The sequence below is a fragment of the Nuphar pumila genome, chromosome 4 (assembly GCF_984573655.1).
Source record: "Nuphar pumila chromosome 4, dmNupPumi1.hap1.1, whole genome shotgun sequence".
NCBI classification, from domain to species: Eukaryota; Viridiplantae; Streptophyta; class Magnoliopsida; order Nymphaeales; family Nymphaeaceae; genus Nuphar; species Nuphar pumila.
The window spans coordinates 27,158,320-27,178,576 of NC_143252.1; the positions used below are offsets into that span (position 1 = coordinate 27,158,320).

Here is a 20,257-nt window from a genome sequence, read left to right on the forward strand (position 1 = left end):
ATCCTTGCTACACCTTCTCAAAGTGATTATGAAGTGGTTAATGTCGTGTCAAGACCCGGAAATAATTTGAAAACCTACAAACCACCCCATTTCAAAAATCAATGGCAAGGAGGAAATGATCGATATGGCAAGAGAGACTATAGCAAATTAACTAGCCATTTTTGTAAAGAACCGGGGCATATCAAACCCCTTTGTCCCAAATGGAAGAAATTTCTTGTCGCGGCTTTAGCATCCCAATCAGAAGAACGACCTTCGTCATCAAATGAGTCTCTTTCGCTTCAACAAATTATGGATGCTCTTCAACCTATTCTCAAAGGAGGCATTTTTGGAGCCGCTATGTCATCCCCATCCTCTCTCGGTAAGACATCTTGGCTCCTTGATTCCGGTGCTTCATTTCATATGACTCTAAGTCCTTGTTTTCTTTCTGATTATTCTAAAAATTTTCTTCCATCTTTTGTCTCAACGGCGGATGGAACACCTCTTGAAATTAAAGGAATGGGCAATTTTGAAAAACAAGACTTCTTTATCCCAAAAATTCGTCTTATACCAAAACTAAACTTAAACTTACTTTCCGTTTCTCAACTCTCGGACCATGGTTGCGATATAAAGTTTTCTTCTGATAAATGTTGGATACAGGATCGCCAGTCCGGGAAGTTGATTGGGGAAGGCTCTAGGAGAGGAGACCTCTACTATGTTGATTTTCTTAAAATTCCCAAGAATCAATTTTGTAATGTTGCTCAAAACAAAGATATTCATGTATGGCATAAGAGATTGGGTCATCCCAACATTATTAAAATCTCTTATTTGCCTTTTATTAAGCATCTTTGTAATGAAAATTTTGTTTGTAATGAATGTATTCTTGGAAAAATGAGAAGTCTTCATTTTCCTCAAAGATCCATGTTTACAACAAGACCTTTTGAAATTGTTCACTCAGATGTATGGGGTCCGGCTCCGGTGATATCTAAGAGAGGTTTTTTATACTATGTTATCTTTGTGGACGATTTCACTAGGTTTAGTTGGATATATTTTCTTAAACATAAACATGAAGTTTTCTCAACTTTTAAAACATTTCATATGATGGTTTTAAATCAATTCAATGGAAATTTAAAAATTCTTAGAACCGATTCGGGTGGCGAATATCTTTCCAATGAATTCAAAAGTTATCTTGAAAATTATGGAATTCTTCATCAAAAGTCTTGTCCTAAAACCCCCCAACAAAATGGGTTGGCAGAACGAAAACATAGGCACATTATTGAAACAACACGAACTTTGCTCATTTCACAAAATATTCCGAAAAAACTTTGGGCTGAGGCGGCCCTTACATTGTCTATCTCATAAATAGACTTCCATCTAAAAACTTGAGCAAGATTTCCCCATTTGAAAAATTATACGAAAAAGAACCTGATTACAGCAGGTTAAGAGTTTTTGGATGCAAATGTTTTGTCCTTACTGATAAAAATGACAAACTCTCTCCTAAGGCCATTCTGTGTGCCTTTCTTGCTTATTTTGAAACTCAAAAAGGCTTTCGCTGTTATGATATTAAAAATGATAAACTATATGTTTCCAGAAATGTAAGCTTCTTGGAAAATATTAGTGGTTTCGAAAAACTTGAAACTAATGACGAGAATATTGACTATTCATTTCTGTTTGATTTATTGACTGATGATAATGATACTAGTGATGATGAATCAAATCAAAATAACTTAAGTAATAATGAAACCCATTCTGAGTCCTCAACACTTCATCAACATATCAGTGAAGAACCACATAGAGATCTCATAACCTACTCTCATAGAGATAGGAATACTTTCAGAAGTGCCCTCGAAAGATATGATAATGAGTCTACACCTTCGAGTGAAGAAAACCTTCGTAGGACCGAAAGACTAAGAAGACCTCCTTCTAGGTTCATTTCATATGAGTCATTTTCGCCTAAATATAGAGCATGTCTAAGCGCCATTCACTCTTACATAGAACCTAGGAACTTCGAGGAAGCACGAAATTGTCTGGAATGGATAGTCGCTATGAATAATGAACTTGAAGCTCTAAAGAAAGCAAAGACATGGGAGTTTCAAGACCTCCCTAAAGACAAGAAAGCAATAGCGTGTAGATGGGTGTTTAAAGTCAAGACTAAGAGTGATGGGTCCCTTGAGAGATATAAGGCCCGCTTAGTTGCAAAAGGATATGGTCAAAAATATAGGATTGATTATGAGGAGACCTTTGCCCCGGTAGCTCGAATGGTCACCGTCCGATGTCTTATAACCATTGCCTTAATCAATAAATGGAACATCTATCAGATGGATGTTAAGAATTCTTTTTAAACGGAGATCTAAACGAAGAAGTATATATGGATGCTCCTCCTGGAATGGAATCTCCTAAAGGAAAAGTGTTTCGCCTTCGGAAAGCACTTTATGGTTTAAAACAAGCTCCCAAGGTTTGGTATGATAGGTTTAACTTCGTAATGTTAGATAATGGTTTTTCATCTTGTTTTACTGATACTGCTTTGTTTGTTAGAAAATCTAATGCAGGGATTGTTATTCTGCTACTATATGTGGATGACATGCTTATAACTGTGAGCGATTCTAACGGGATTAAAAGCATAAAATTCATTTTAAAGGATAAGCTTTAAATGTCTGACTTGGGTTTCTTAACTTATTTTTTGGGTATTGAGGTAGTATACTCTCATAGAGGATATTTTTTGTCTCAAACTAAGCTGGCATCTGAGATTATTGACAGGTCAGGTATTACGGACGATAAAATTTGTGAAACATCTCACATGCGGTGCATACGGCAAGTCAGTTTCAGCATGCACCAACTTTTGTTCACATGGGTGCTATCTTACGTGTCGTAAGATACCTAAAGCACACTATTAATAAGGGAGTTTTTCTGTCTTCCTCTTCTGAGTTAAAATTAATTGCTTATACTGACTCTGATTGGGGAGGTGAACCAAATAACCGTCACTCCACCACTGGTTTTTGTGTATTCTTAGGAGACTCATTGATCTCATGGAGATGCAAGAAGCAGCAAAAGGTGTCTCTATCTTCAACTGAAGCTGAATATCGTGCCATGGCGACTACTACCATGGAAATTGTTTGGATTCATCAGTTGCTGGAAGACATGGGAATCACAATTGAAGGGTCCACTAAGTTATGGTGTGACAACAAAAGTGTGATTTATATTGCTAAAAATCACACCTTTCATGAGCGGACCAAACATATCGAGATGGATTGTCACTATGTTCGGGAGGCGTACCTCCAAGGAATCATTGACCTTCCATATGTCACGTTCGAGTATCAGTTGGCGGATTTCTTCACTAAAGCCTTGTGTGCTCCGCGTTTCAACTTCCTTCTTAGCAAACTCTCGGTCATCCTGCCCTAAGTTTGAGGGGGGTGTTAAATTATGTACATAATCATATAATGTAATATATATATTTTATATATATATATGGTAATACATATACATATATTAATATATATGTATATGTATCTACTTATTATATATATAAAATATATATTTCTATTTGTTTAGCCGTAGGGGTAGTTTAGTCTTTTTCCCTGTTTTACGCACATTCACTTTATGGATGTGATTGTAAATTTGTTTTTATTTTCTTTCTTTTTGTTTTTTTATTTCTTTTATGTAAAGTACCAAAAGGTACCTTGGGGGGGCCACTAACATAGACGTTGGGCCCTCTCCAACGGTTACATTTGTGACTGTTGGAGGGGCTCCAACGTCTATGAGTGGAGCCCCTCCAAGGCCCCTCTTGTGTGGTTATAAATAGGGGTTCTCCCCTTTGTATTTTCTCATGGCTTTGAGTCAAAGCCCAAGTGCTCAATAAATTGATTCCATTACTTTTATGCCTTTGCGCATTTGTGAGTTATTTGTGAGTTGTGCTTTTGTGCACAAGTGTTCTTATTGTGCATTCGTGCCGGGTTTATTATCAAGAATATTAAGGTCTTGATCTTAGTATCTTATTGGAGATACTTTTACATATTGTTCATAATCCATACCAAAATTTTGGCATAGTTGTTTTTCAAATCCTCTACATTTATTTGATGTTCATTGATGGCTTTAACACGACCATCTCCAACAAGAGCTTTCTCAACACCTTCTTCGACTTTGGTAAGCTTTAACGATGGTTCAAAAGTAGTGCCCATCACAAAGTCCCAAAGTTTCTTTTCTCTAATATGATTTTCCATTGCCAAAGACCACATCAAGTAGTTGGATCCATTGAGTTTGGATCCATTGAGTTTGAAGGAGAGCTCAACTCTCCATTCATGCTCAATGACGAAAAAGAGATAGGTAAATAGGAAGAAAAGGCAACACACCTTAGTCACGATCTTCAATCACCACAAGCAAAACTTTCAAGATCAAGAGAACCCAATGGGCTTTGATACCATGTAATGAAATAAGAGATCACAAGAAATATCCCTAAACACACAATAACAAGGCCAATAATGGGCAAGATAAGTAAAGTCACAAGGCCACTAATGGGCAAGATACATAGTCACAAGGTGCTTAAGCACAATAGCACAAGAGAGCATAAAATAAATAATTAGTTTTATTGAAGAAATGCTTTAAAACCACCATAAAATGAGAGGGGACAAGGTCCCCTATTTATACTACAAAGGGGAGCTCCCCAACGGCCACATTTGTGACCGTTGGGAAGGATCCCAGCAGTCCTATTAAATTGACCAACTTGTCCACGGTGAAAAGTCAAAAAGAAAAAGTAAGAAAAAAAAAGTTCCTAGTGGACTGTGCTAATTACATAAGATCAAAAGGACAAAAATACCCCTAAAAGTTATGACTACTTACAAATATATATATATATATATATATATATATATATATATTATCAAAGCCATGTGAGAACATCTTGGAATTTGAAAGAGTGAATAAGGCTTGAACTTTTATCAAGCAAATGTATACCCAAAGAGATGTCACTCATAAATGGAAAATATGTAACAAGATCAATAAGTGCACACAAGGTGACAAAAGTGTGTGTGAATACTATGGATCCTTAAAAAGAGTTTGTGATCAAATGGCTAAATTAGAGCATATTTGGGACACACCCAATGATGCTTGTCTAAGAAAGAAACAAATCTTAAAAGAGCAAATTTTTCAATTTATGCAAGGCCTAAGACCCGAATTCGAACATGTGAGAGTCACCATCACTCATCGTGAGAAAAATGAGCATCCACCTCTTCATGACGTATTAGCCGAAGTATGTATGGACGAGACTAGATTGAAGACCATGACCGAGTCCAAGGAACCTAAAGATAATGTGTTGGCAGTCCAAAGGCCTAGTGCCAACACTAATACCTACAAGCCTCCTTACTTCACAAGACCCAACTTTGGGAGGCAAATGATGAAGGAAGAAAGAAGATTATGTCATAATTGTGGTAAACCAGGGCACATTAAGCCTTATTGCCCCGAATTTAAAAGAAAGGATGAGCGACGAGCGTAGATGCATCATATGAGAATAAGAATGGAACCAATAGAGATTTCAAAACCGTTGAAACCATGTCGTTATCCCAATTAGTGGAGGCCCTACAACCGCTTCTCAAAACTTCATCAACCTTATCACGGGTACCATGGCCTCCTCTTCTTCTCTTTCAGGTAAAATTTTTTGGCTCTTGGACTTCAAGGCTTCTTTCCATATGCCTCCTCATAATCATTTACTTTCCGAATGAAATAATTTAAGTATATCTAAAGTTTTCACCATTGATGGCTCCTCTCTTGACATAGAAGGGATTGATGATTTTAAAAATTCTTTAAATTTTTCTATACCAAAAATTAGATTTGTTCGAAAACTCGATTTAAATCTTCTTTTAATTTCTCAAATTGCTGATCATAGTTGTAGAATCTTCTTTTCATCAGATCAATGTTTGGTGCAGGATCTCCAGTTTGGGATGCAGATTGGGGAAGGCCATAGAGAAGGAAATCTCTACTACGTGGATCAATTGATTATTCCCAAAAATACTTTTAATGTACAATGTACAAATTTTGGATATTGTATGTTCATATCATTATAATAGGTAATACTCATTAGGGGTATTAGGGGCACATGTCATTTCATATTTTTCTTTTCCCTTGTTTTTTATTTTGTAAAATATATTTTTGTAATGAGCATTATTGTCATAAGCCCAATATAGTCGTTGGGAGCTTATCGTTGTTGGGATGCTCCCAACGGCTCTATAGGGCCTCTCTTGTATATATAAAGGGGTACTATTAAGATTGTATTATAAACTGGATCGGGTTTTCCAGTTAATGTTGGGTTCTTTAATGTAACATATAACTTTATGTTTGGGTATGGATCTAAACATTTGGTCAAACCCAGTTACCACTTTGTATATATATATATACATGAAGTAGGGCACGGCTTCTATCGCGAAGTCTCCCCTTTTTACTGTTGCAGCTCTCTCTCTCTCTCTCACACAGGGCCATTCTCACATGGTATCAGAGCAGACTTTTGCACCATGAGTCGACTCCGAAGGGCATGTCCAGCGAGATCAACGTCCCAGGTGCTGATTCTTCCAGGTTCTTCCATCTGTCATCTTTTCTATTACCGTGCCCTCTGTTTAGTCGACCATCCTCTCCTCTCCTCACTGTTTAGTCGATCATCCTCTACCCTCCCTTGGTAGATGACATTGTTCATCTTTCTCAACTCGATCATTCATTGTTCGATATGGATTCGTCCGTTCTCAACTCGATCATTCATTGTTCATCTTTCAAGAACACCAGGTCAACACCTTACTTCTCATATATGTAGATGACATTATTATTACAAGAAGTTCTTGTAAGCATATAGAGGCTACAAAGATCCTATTGAGCCAAAAGTTTAAGATGAAGGCCCTGGGTGTCCTACGATATTTCTTGGGGGTTGAAGTGGATCGACAAGATACTAGCCTCTTGTTGACCCAACACAAGTACGCTCTGGATCTTTTGGAGAAATCAGGAATGAAGAACTGCAAGCCATTGAATACTCCTAGCGTGTTAAACCATAAACTCAGTGCTCAAGATGGGGAGATCTATGAGGACCCGAAATATTATCGTCGCTTAGTTGGGATGCTTCAATATCTTACTTTTACGAGGCCGGATATTGTATATGCAGTGAATCAAGTCTCTCAGTTCATGCATGATCCACGTACAGAACACATGAATGCAGTTAAAAGAATTTTTCGGTACTTGAAGGGTACTCTTGAAGATGGGCTTGCTTATCGTCAATCAAAGGCAAAAGGAGAACATAGACAACTAGAAGTGTATGCAGATGCAGATTGGGCATATAAAGTCGATCTCTGGGTATTGTGTGTATGTTGATGACAACTTAATAGCATGGAGTAGCCACAAGCAACGTGTTGTTGCGCATTCAAGTACAGAAGCTGAGTACCGATCCATGGCCTCTGCCACTGCCGAAGTTACGTGGTTAAGACATTTATTAACAAAGATAGGAGAAAAAGTGAAGGTTGCGAATCTGTTTTGTGATAATCAAAGTGCCATTCAAATTGCTTTCAATCCTATCCACCATGGTCGAACGAAACACATAGAGATAGATCAACATTTTGTCCGACAGAAGGTAGAAGACAAAGAAGTTATTCCACTCTATGTACCAACAGAAGATCAAGTTGCCGATCTACTTACCAAAGGACTTACGAGTGCGCGGTTTTGGTATCTCAAAGGCAAGTTGTCCATGGTACAAGACCATGCACAACTTTAGGGAGGGTATTAAGATTGTATTATAAACTGGATCGGGTTTTCCAATTAATGTTGGGTTCTTTAATGTAACATATAACTTTATGTTTGGGTATGGATGTAAACATTTGGTCCAACCCAGTTACTACTTTGTATATATATATATATATACATGAAGTAGGGCACGGCTTCTATCGCGAAGTCTCCCCTTTTTACTGTCGCAGCTCTCTCTCTCTCTCTCTCTCTCTCTCTCTTCTCTCTCTCTCTCTCTCTCTCTCTCCTTTAGTTGGGGATGCTTGTCTCAAGCACCCTCACTCAATAATATTGATATTTTTACGTGTTTTTGCCCTTTTAGTGGGTTGTGTGAATGTGTTTATATATAGGCCATAAGTGGTCCTTGTTCTTGAGCTCTTGTAGCCCATAAGAGGCATTCAATTGTTTTTTTATTCACTTTCATTACAATAAGGACCCAGGTTTGACTTTTATATAAATCACTATATTTGGAGTAAAATCAGGCTCATAACTGAAAAAAATAGGGTGGTATGTTACATTATCACTCCAGACCAGACGAAACCAGAAACCGAGTTTCAATTAACTCCTTAACTCCCAACTCCTCAACTCCATAATGAATCCATTAAATGGGCCTTCCGCTATTGTCTGGTCAGCCGCTACCAAGCCATATATCATTTTTGAATCTACTTTTCAGGTTGTGTATTAAACCTCTAGTGCATGCAAAACTATGCATTCATATTTCAAGCAACTAAGACACAACTTCAAGGAGTTGAATTTTCTGATGATTATTCATCATAACAGCGATAAAAATATTCACATAAAGGTCAAAATTATAATTTTTCTCCTACCATTTGGGCATATATACATTGATTAAATGGGTAGACAAAAAAAATCGTGACAGCTTCAAATCTTAGTTAGGGGAACATTCTTTAACGAGAGATCATGTAAAACGCTGGGTGAAATTAGCAATCTCACCCAGCGTTTACAACCACAAACCTCACCACTTGTACCGTAGCTCAGTACAAGTGGGACCCACCCACATAGTGGTGAGGTATGTGATTGTAAACCCTGGGTGAGTATGCTAATCTCACCCAACCTTTTATAGGATCCACTCTCTTCTTTAACTACCAACACTATTACCAAGTCCTTTACTCAATTGGATACAAACCAGGTCCAATGGGAGTCCTTTATTTTTCTCATCACCATTTGAACATGTCAAAGTCTAAAACCGTTTTAGTCTTTTAACACATCAAATATGATTATAAACCTTTCCAACACAAGTTTATATCCAAGTTGATTCATATTGAAATTCAACTGCACATGTTATCAAGTCCAACAGGACCCTCAAGTAGATGTAGTCGTGTGCATCTAAGTTAGGATAACATGAATGAAAACTATAAAACCTCCATTTTAAGCGTAGTGACAATTCTCGTGAGTTTTTCGTCAAAACATAAATATCGTAAATATTGCGTTTTAAACGCAATATTTATGTTTTTATCCGTTGTTTATCATGAAAAACTGTGGATTTTATTTTTTAATAATTTTTATTTATATATCCTTATAAAAAGAATTTACATATTAATTTATTTTTTATTATCGAGATTTTGCTGAAAATTTGCGAGAATTTCAAAATATTTTCAAATTCTCCCGAGTTTTTGACTCCCGATATTTTGCCATTTTTAACTTTTGTCACTCTGATTTTAGGTAACATAAACCAACACTTTGAACACAACAAGCTTGCCTCATTCAGCTCATTTACCAGCCCTATTTACAACAACGAAAAGAGGCAGCAGGGAAAAGGGGGGAAAAGAAACTGACATTTGAATCTTCAGGTAATTACATGTAGAGGTTGAATTTCATAGCTGACTTGGTAAAAGTCTAGATAGATTAAAAGAGGATTAATGGGTTTGAATAAACCAGGGTAAATACCCATATTGCTATCAGCTTACAACAATAGATGACAATATGAAAAAAAAATTAAGAACATAAAGAGATGACACTGATACCTCGATAATGTTCTCATTTTGTAAGCTCTAAACACATAATAAATTAGCTTAATGAACTAGAATTTGTTGAAGCGCATGAAAATGTTATGAATCATCAAGATACTATTCCAATATATAAAAGATTTCCAGTTTTATCTAAATTGATAGTATATGCTTATATGAAGTCCTAAGAAAGAGTATACTACCATACCTTAGTAATCCCATTATGCTTTCCAATATACCAACCATGAGTGCCAGCAGTATAGCAAGTTCTGTATATAATTCATCGCTGGAATCAGCGATGTCAGCCAAAACATTTGAAACCAAAAGGGAAACCAATGCCACAGGACCAATTGCTAGTTGCCTTGAGGAGCCAAATATTGCATACACAAAAATAGGCACAAAGCCAGAATCTGGAGGAAAAGTAAGCATTAAATTTTGGCAGAAGGATAAATTTATCATACTTGATAAATAAAGACAGCATATAGGGATTGATAGATAAACTTAAAGTTGTAGAACCAACAACTAGAATAACGTAATGATTATGAAAGTAGATGCTAAAGATATTTCTAAAATGAATCAATGATAATAATTTGTCAAGGACATGCTTCACAAAAGGAACGTAAGAAAGCTACAATGGCATACTTACAGAGCCCATAAATTGGCTTTAGTCCAGCTAATTTTGCATATGACATTGCCTGCTCGTAAATGACAAGGATTAAATTACAAATCTAGGAATCAATAGCCCATAGAGTTCCCGTATTGCCCCAAGCTCACTGCTGATGCTTATAGATGCACATCGCTAATGAAACTACAATAATCATGCTAGGAAATCAAGAAGGAAGCAACAACTATGAGAATTTCTTAAGAATAAACTGGCCCAACCAGATGCAGATCTTGTGCGAAAATGAAAACAAGTGACAGAAAAAAGGTCAAACAATTCAAGATATTGCTCCTAAGATAAAGGCAGTTTGAGTTATTGATGTAACTTCACCAGAATATCAAATGTTGCATGGGGAGACGATGTACACTAGGAAAAAGTAATATCATTCAGCAAGTAAGGATGTACAAGCTGCGACAACAAAAAAAATAAAAAACAAATTTTACATGTTTGTGGCTTGTCAGATTGATTTATTGAGGCAAAAATTTGCAGATCTGTCTAGGTGGCAATGTTATATCTCATTTTCTACATTGCCTTCAAGCCCTCACTTAAAGGAAAATTTGTCAACAAAACAAAAAATGGATGCATCCAAGATCAAAATATACCACTATAAAGTGAAACAACTAAAAAAACTGAATATTGGATGAATAAGTGTTCTTTCAAGGAAAGTACCATCAAGTACTGATTTCTCTATCTAGATGATAAGTTTCACATGCTGCTCTCAAGACTACCTGGTCATGTACTTTTGGCCACCATATTCGAACCAACTTAGCAGGCAACAGGTGGAAGATGGATTGCATAAGGCAGTGTATACAAGGCCTGGAATTAATTCACTGCCATGTGGCTATGTAATAACCTTATTTTTTACCTTAGTAAATTGAGAAAATTTTTTTTATAATACGTAAATGGGCCTGGGATCTACATTCCGGATCCAAGACCCAGATAGGATCTTTATGTATATAGGTATAATACCTTATATATATAAAAAAATGATGAAATATATATATATACTTTACACAAGTATATTAGGGGATCCGCGATTGGATCCATACGGATCCAATTCGTGGATCCATACTACGTGGGTGGTGCGGGTCCAAAACCGTAGCCAGACTTGGATCCCGAGTCTCAGACCCGGACTTGGCCCGCACACTGCAAAAAAAAACAAGGGTAAAAAGGCAACCCGATATGGGTTGCCCGATAAAACAGAAAACAAAAGTTAGGGTTCAGAGAGAGAACCCTAACTGAAATCTCATGGGAGGGGGTGGGCAGGAGCGCAGCCACCGGAGTGAGGGTAACGACCACCTCTTTTCTCGAGAGGCCACCTTCCTTCTAAAAGGGGGATCCTGAAACCTTTTTCTCTCTCACCCTCGTGCTCTCTTCCCTTCATCTCTCATCTCTTGTTCTCCCGTTCCCTCACTGTTTCCCCAAATCTCTCTCTGTCTCTTTCTCTCTCGCGCGCGACATGAAGGGGTGACGTTGGGGACGCGACCCCTTGTTCGGCAGCAGAGTCACCGGAGGCAGCGATATCAACTCCTCACGGTAGCAGCCCCAAGTATCAGAAGAGGTATGGTTCTTCTTTTGAATCTAGGTGAGGGATCGAATATTGGTTCGATCCCGTGTGATGTTTTGAGATGAGAATCCATGGAAAAAAAAAACTTTAGATGGATGTTTTTCTCTAAGAACCATGGATCGTTCTCCATGGCCCGAGTTCTTGTTTTCTTTTTCGTCTTCTTTCCTCTTTCTTTTTAAGAAAAAGATTTTACGTATATCGATGACCCTAAACGAACTGATTTCCTTCTTTGTTAAGAATCTCAGTTTTTTTGTAAATTATTTCCATTGTTTCAACTCGGGCATCGTGTTTCTTGGATTGGATACGTGTTCTTGGACTGGATTCACGTTCTTGGAGTGGATTCACATTCTTGAATTAGATTCGCATCAAAGGCATAAATCTTTAGTCGTATTTCCTTACCGAAAAAGGGGTTCACACTGATTTTTTGTTCCATCGAGGGGTGCGTGAATGTGTACCTATGTCGAACTCCCCTTTCACAGTCCAACTCGTTTTCTGTGTAGAATGTAAACTGGGTATATTTGTCATATTGGCCTGCGCGCTCCTTTTTGTTTTCTGGGGTTGAGCTCCCGTTGAACTAATAGCCTATAGTTTGTGTCCCTATCTAGATGAGGTTTCACACTGAGTGAAGCCAGTTTCAGGTAGATTCGCATCTATGAGCATAACAAGACTGTTTTTACACCATCAAAAGTGACACTAAGGCTGGGATTAAACCTGTGTATACGCTGCCATAACCAACCGGGTGTTGGTTGGACATGGGATGGGTGTTAACTTCCTTATAAACAGAATTTTTCTTTAAAATATACATATGTGTGTTAATGAAAGGCACGTACAGACATGCATAGATCGGATCAAATTATGCAACAGCAAGTAAGCTCTTATTAAGAATTTTGCATTCGACAGTCATGTAGTGCTATAGTAATTGTGTTGATGTGCCTATGTTTATTGCAAACAAACTCATTGCATTGCCAGTTACACACACGTGAAAACAAATATGCATTGATGTTTCTTTGAATGAAAAACATGCATTTACTAGTAAGTGTGCACATGATGGAAACACGTGGTGATATGCATATACAATGTTTGTTGAGATTATGCAACCAACATGAATAGGCACACAGTTTGGGAATATGTATGCACATAAGTAAGCTCACTTAAAAGAAAACATGCATCGACTTGAGTATGCCTATGTCACAGGGATTTGGCCAGACAGGTGCCGCACCCGCGTCGACGCGACGCAATGCGGGTGCACGTGCGGGTGCGGCACCGGGTGCGGTCAACCCGACCCTGGGTGCGTTGACCGCACCCAGGGTCATTTTGATCTAATTTTTTGCTTTTTTTTTAAATTGCACTGTGAAATGGGCTGGGGAATTTAAAAACAAAATCTGTTGACAGCTGACCGCGCAGCAGGACCCGCCCCTTGCTGGATTTTAATTTTGATTTTGATTTTGGCCTTGATAACTTCGATATCTTTAGAGTTGCCTATTCCCTGACGAGGACTTCCAGATTCTTCACCTCTCCCCACCCCTTGTTGGATCCCTACAGGTAGTGATGAGAGAATGAAAGGACGGAACAGTTGATGCCTGTTTGTTGTTGTTGCTCTTGTTTTATAAAGGGGGCACTTGTGTCCACAACATCTGACGAGCTTTGTTGGCATCCCATGCTATTCCTGCTTTCAAACAATGAATTTGTAGCGTTGGAAAACATATTGTTAACTTGGAAATGATGATCCATCTTCCTCAAATATTAAAACCAAAATTCAAGAGCCTTTTGAAGTCTTTATTCTTTAACCATCCAGATCTTTCTTCGTCAAGGATTTTCTCTCTCCATAATAAATGATAATGGTGGTGGTAGCCTTGGTGGCTATTAGTATTCACTTTTCTCCTGACGAGATGGGTGCTCTAGCCGTAGCCTGGTGTAGACCTCTCTTTTCCACATGTCAAATCCAATAAATTTCTTTTAGCTGTCATCCAGAGTCCAGACTGGAGATCTGTGTGCAACTGTATATAAAATGAAATTTGAAGAACCCTAGGCAGTGTCGTGGCAGTGGCAGTGGAGTCGTAGGCCTCGTGAAGACTCTCTCTCCAACAAACCACATCAAACCTTTCGCTTATATTTTTTTCGTGAAGACCAAGGAGTTTCAGACATGATTGAATCATGACAGTCAGCAGAATGCAGCAGGCTGGGTCGATCAGATTGCCAATCCTTTCGGTTCATCAATTTTGTTCCATTGCGCCAAAGTACACAACAAGCAGAACGTGGGTAACAAGTCTTCAAACAAACACACCAGCAAAAAAAAAACTGGCTATAAGTCCTATATATATATATATAAAAAAAATTTGACGCACCCCCGCACCCAGGTTTTTTGGAAGTGCCGCATCCCCGCACTCGCACCCATGTGACATAGGAGTATGCATATAGCAAAACTCTGAAATTTGCTATGGTTATGCGTAAGGAATAAGAGCTTGCAATTGACTTGAAAATGTGCAATTTGAAAGTATATGATTTTCTTCATATAAAATATGTTATGGTCTATGTCACATGGGTGCGGGTGCGGGTGCGGGTCAAAAAACCCGGGTGCGGTGTGCGGCAGGGGCAAAATATATATATATATATATATATATATATATATATATATATATATATATATATATATATATATATATATATACGACGCGGGTTTTTTCAAATTTCATTTTATATACAGCTGCACGCACCCATTTCGTCAGGAGAACAGGAGAACAGTGGAAATCCTTTACTAAAAAAACCATCATTATCATTTATTATGGAGAGAGAAAATCCTTTACGAAAAAGGATTGAAAAGGCAGCTGCTGTCAGCTGTCATTTATTGTGGAGAGAGAAAATCTTTTACGAAATTGAAAAGGCAGCTGCTGTCAGCAGAAAATTTTTTTAAAAACAATTTCGCAGCCCATTTCGTAGGGCAAAATTTTTTTTTTTTTTTTTAAATCCAAACAAAAATGGACCGAAATGATCCTGGGTGCGGTCAACGCACCCAGGATTGGGTTGACCGCACCCGCATCCGCATCCGCATCCGCGTCGAGTCGCGTCGACGCGGGTGCGGCACCCTGCTAGCCGAATCCCTGTGACATAGGTTATGGTTTATGCATATGGTGCATCGATGACGGAAATTAATCATCAAGGGCTTGGTAAGCCCAAGTTGTGGGTTGTTTTTCCTTATTCATCTCAATGCATCACAAAAATCATATTTTATTACTATTTCATTCTATTGCACTGTTCTATATGTTTCCACGGGTTGGAGTCCTGTGATGGCTCTCGCGGGGTATGTGCGAGCTTCTGCCTTTGTTTTTACATATGGTGTTGCAAAACTACAAGAATTGACTTTTAATAAAAAGATAATAGTTAAGAATAGTGTAATGTATGTTCTAGAATCTCCCATCTGGAGAATGGGGATCTTAGAGATCCGATCTTGGGGAGACTGTGAGGATTAAAAAACTCCATGTGCTTTATTTTGTCCCCTGAACCTGATATTGAGGTTCCTTTTTCTGACCACAGTTTTAGGGAGAGTCTGTCATTTTACATGGGGGTGGTGTATTTGACACAGCTATTGTTTTTTGTACCAAGAAAGTGACACATGTGGGCGTGGGCGTGGGGTGTCCCTTGTGTCCCTGACAATAGATGTGGAGGTTTAATGTTTCGAAGGTGATTCGGTCGAGGACTAAGTTTAGGACTCAGTAATAAAATATAAATTTGTTTGCTAAGCTACCCTTGGAACCTAACTTGACCTCGAAGATTATACCTATTTGGTGTATCCGCGGGCAACGGTAATTAAAAAGAGAAATTTAAAGTTGTATGCATTTAATAAGGCATGCATATGGAAAAGGGAAACCTAAATGAAAGCTAATAAAAGATCTCATGCATTGCACATAAATCATGCATTTTCCTGCTATGCATTAGATCATGCATATTTTAGTTGTTCCATTAATCATTACATGATGATGAGTGTTTGTTACTTACTTTCTAACGCATGTTGAAAGTCTTGGCTATTTAGTTCTTGCTATATGCTGTTGCTTTAATGTTCTCTCATGTTTAGCATATATAACCTGTTGCATGGTTGTTTCCTTAATTGTTGTAAATTATTATAATTGCACTCACTCAAACTATTACATAGAATCTTATCTATATTCTTTTTCTCACCGGTTTCACTAGAAGTAGTTGTGCTCAGAATTTTGATTCTGACACCCTACTTTATTGGTTTTTCACAGGGATAGGTGATCAGTGAAGTTGGCGGCTACTGGGAAAGCATGAGTCGCACTTGGTTCTTGACAGCTTCACTAGTGGATAGAGTGACTCTTTTTTTGTCTTTTAGTTCTACTGTTCTTTTGTTGCAGTCAGTTGTTTTGATACTTTCTGTCGAGTAAAACATTGTCTCTAAAATTGATTCTCGATTCATAAATAAAGAGATTGTTTTGGTTCTTATGGATGATGATTGTAAGTTCCCTTGTGTTGATTGGTTATCCAGTTTGAATTGAAAATGTGAGGACCCCGAGTCTCTGAAAAGTTTTCCGCAATGGTTTAAAAAAAAACTCATTTTCAAGAGGTATGAGTTGGGGTTGTTACAGGCTAACCGACTCTTACTAGCAATTATGCTTTCACACAAGTCGCAACTTGCAATTCAAATGTTAGGCAGGTTAAAGGAATTAGCCACCCTCATGAGATCATGACTCTTTGCCCTGGCCATTATAGCATGTGTCGCCTAGGACAAAAGGGGCATAATGACATCAAATCATTCTCACCTTTCTCTAACTTATCAGCAGAAGTTTGATTAGGGTTCCAAGCTCCTTGATAGCAATTAAACAAGAGGGTTGCTCATTGCAAGACTTAACCAAACATCCAAGTTGAACATTGCAAGACTTAACAAACACCTTATGGCACAAGCTTACAAGCCGACAACAACCATGCACCATTTGCATTCATGTTAATGCTTGGCTAAGTTAAAACCCTTGAAATAACCAGTCGTGTACTTAGTAGTGAAAGGCTTCCTAATGCTCGACCAAGTAATTCTTCTTTCTCCTACTTCCTCAATTGTGCTCATCACGCTTTTCAAGGAGAACTCTATCCCTGAAGGTAGAAGAGGGACTAATGGAAGGAGATTATCGGTCATAGTGATCAAACCTGAGGATGAAGCAGACCAGGACTGATCTTAGAGAGTGTCTTTTCTAGACTTTGGATCTAGCTTCCTGAACCATCAAGTGAAACCCAAGTATGGTGTATATGAAACGAATGTCTTAGGTTAGAAGAAATCTATCGATGAACAACCAAGAAAAGGATTGTTTCCCACTCCAATGGATGCCATGGGGGCCTGATCACTGGTAGCAGTAATGTTAGCTCGGGTCCTCGTTGATAAAGGATAGTTGTGCAAAACAACCTAAGCTAAGGATAAACAAAAACTCCACAGTTAAGCTGACATAACAAAGCACAACTAGAGCGAAGATAACATTCCCTTACTTGAAAGGTGAATTTATTGCATCCTTCTCTTTGTAAAGGCAACATGAGCCTCCAAAATAAGGTATCTAATCTTTGACTTGACCCATGGCAGTGTTGTAGCTAACACGTTAGGTATACCACCTGGAAAATATGTTCACAATAATGATAAAGGAATTGATGAGTATGCAGATGGTGCAACATGTGGTTTAACTCGATGCAAAGCCAACACTCTATGAAAAGGTGCCAGGCTTTGTACTAGACTCGAGGCTCTGACGATCTAGACCATACTCCAACAAAACCAAAACCATGAAAAATAGACTTTTTATACAAGAAATATGCAGTGAATAATGGAGCATTCTGTTCCATCCCTCCAACCCCCAAAACCACGCTCCACTGAAGATAATGGCTGGGCATTGCCAACACTAAGACTGTGATTAGAATCTGGCGGCAGTTTTGGATTAACCTGGACCTAGATATCTCCCACTTTAATAGTGTTTTCCAGTACCTTTTGGAGAGTTCTTTGGGCATCGTCAAGCAAATGCTCGCATGATTAACCACTGACATGATCATCCCTAGTTTTCTCAATCTCCTGTTACACCAATATTTGCACACAATCGAGTTTGGGTTGTTCATGTCCCATCAAAATCCACAACGAAGACATTTTCTTCTTCTCTTAAAATTTAACTTAATACACCTCATTTACCACCAATCGTCTTTGCAAATCAAGATGTCCCTGACATTTTTGTAGTGCAATCAAGGATTCAATGGACGTTTACTCCTGATCCGAGCTCTCCTTGTATTATATGAGCTGCTTCAATGTCTTCTGGTGTACTCTTTACATTCAAAGAGAGGTGTTGCCAATAGTATTCTGAATTTCTGACTTTGTTGGCCAAAAGCACTTCTCCATTTAAGCTTAATATAAAGCCCTTTATGTCACCCAGTGTGAGAAAAAACTCCTCAAGGTTAGAACACAGCATGACAATAACTCAAGGAAGAAGTTAGAGTGAATGAAGTAAGCTAGAAGAAGAACCAAAACTAAGGTGTCTACAGAGCGAATAAAATCTCAACTTGTTACTTTTTCTCACAAGTATACACATTCCTTTATATATATATATATATATATATATATATATATATATATATAAGAATAAAATCCCAACTTGTTGCCTATCAGAAAAAGAAATCCCAACTAGTTACACTGAAAACTTAATAAAATGGACATAGTAGCTAGGGATAACTAGCTGTTAGGACTAGTCTAACAACTATTTCTGGCCATTATACTAACCTAACAGCTAGTCATGGATCTTCTTTTGTATATATATTGGGGTTTCTCACCCCTTGTTCTCTATGTGTTCTTTGTGCATTTAATAAAAGATAATATTTTTCATATTGTGAGTGGGTGCCTTTGTGCATTTGTGAGTGCCCTTAGTGGCATTGTGATTTCATCTCTTGGAGGCTCTTTCATTACACTCAACTCCTTCAGTCGTGGGATGCTATCCCCAAGCTTACATTTCCACCTTTCACCCATCCATTGAGTTTTATTATAAGAAATAACCATGGGAGGACGATTAGAACATAGTCACCAACATTGCCGATATTTTGAAAGTATTGCAATATTAACATTTCTCTCCTAATCCTTAAAAAACGTGAAAATTTATTTTTGTATATTTTCTAATTTCTTGTTTCCTTTATATTACAAAAATGTTATAACTATTTATTTTATATTTTGTAAAAAAATACTACTAAAACCTATTGTTTTGTCTTTTTTATTATTCTTTGCATTTTTCTGAATTTTTATAACTTTCAAGATTTTCCAAGAAAACTCACTTAAAAAAAACACTTCCAAGAAAAAACCCTAGATGAGATTGCCGAGAAAATACTGGTGTTTATGGATTAGAATCAGCAATCAAATGAAGAAGCCAAAGGAAGAAGACTAGAATCAGCAATCAAATGAAGAAGTGACTGAAGAAGCAATATTAGAAGCAAAAATAGTAACAAAAAACAAGGTAAAGACAAATCGGTGACCAGATAGATACGCTGCTTTTTTTTCTTTTGCTTTATATAGTCTCACTACTATTGGATGGTGGCTGAACCGATCCAGATCCAAACTACGTCAGATCTGGGTCAAGTCAAACCCAGATCCAAATCATGTCAAAGACCTATGTCACATGGGTGCGGGTGCAGGTGCGGGTGCGACACGGGTACGGAGCAATTTCAAAAATTTTGGACACGGGGACTCAGCTATATATATATAACAATAATTCTAGTAAACAATTAAAATTAAGGTAAACACATCTATGGGCCATGGTTAAAGAAAAAAAACTTGAAACTATGACCTTGTGAAATGGTCCATAATCTGTACTGGTCCAATTTTTGAAATGACCCCTTTACTATAGCATTCACATCTTTGTGATCTGTTTAGTTTTGACATTCAAATGTTTAAACTTTATACGTTAACAGTTGCACAGACTGTGCACAGTCTGTTCAGTTTTGACATTCAAATGTTTAAACTTTATACGTTAACAGTTACACAGACTGTGCAATGCAGACTGTGCACAGTCTGGTTATATATATATATATATATATATATATATATATATATATATATTAAAAGATATATAAAAAGGATTTTTTTTGTTTTTTGTCCTAAAAATGGATATTTTTGGACTCGGTCAAAGTTGACCGAGTCCAAAATATGAACGGACTCGGCCTCGACTCGTTGACCGAGTCCGACTCGGCGTTGACAGAGTCCGGGCCAAATCCGAAGCCGCACCCGTGTCGGGGCGTGTCGACTCGGGTGCGGCATCTCCCTAGCCGAGTCTGTGTGACATAGTGTCAAACCTGGTTTTTTTATTATTATATATGTAATTGTATGTGTTT

General features: G+C 37.8%; 1 protein-coding gene across 9 annotated transcripts in view; it reads right to left on the minus strand.

Moving 5' to 3' along the window:
- Positions 1-20,257, minus strand: part of LOC149839727 (putative sulfate transporter 4.2) — a 179,958-nt gene that overhangs the window by 127,655 nt on the left and 32,046 nt on the right. For 6 of the 9 annotated variants that reach the window (XR_016431346.1, XR_016431348.1, XM_090002778.1 and 3 more), the window contains exons 2-3: positions 10,333-10,381; positions 9,895-10,096 (exon numbers count right to left, since the gene is read on the minus strand). Coding sequence is in view for 6 of the 9 variants with exons in the window: in XM_090002778.1 (XP_089858904.1) it covers positions 9,895-10,096; positions 10,333-10,381 (251 nt within the window). In the remaining 3 variants the exon portion in view is untranslated. The remainder of the gene's footprint in view (positions 1-9,894; positions 10,097-10,332; positions 10,382-20,257) is intronic. The other 3 variants (XR_016431347.1, XM_090002779.1, XM_090002780.1) reach the window with 2 other exon arrangements.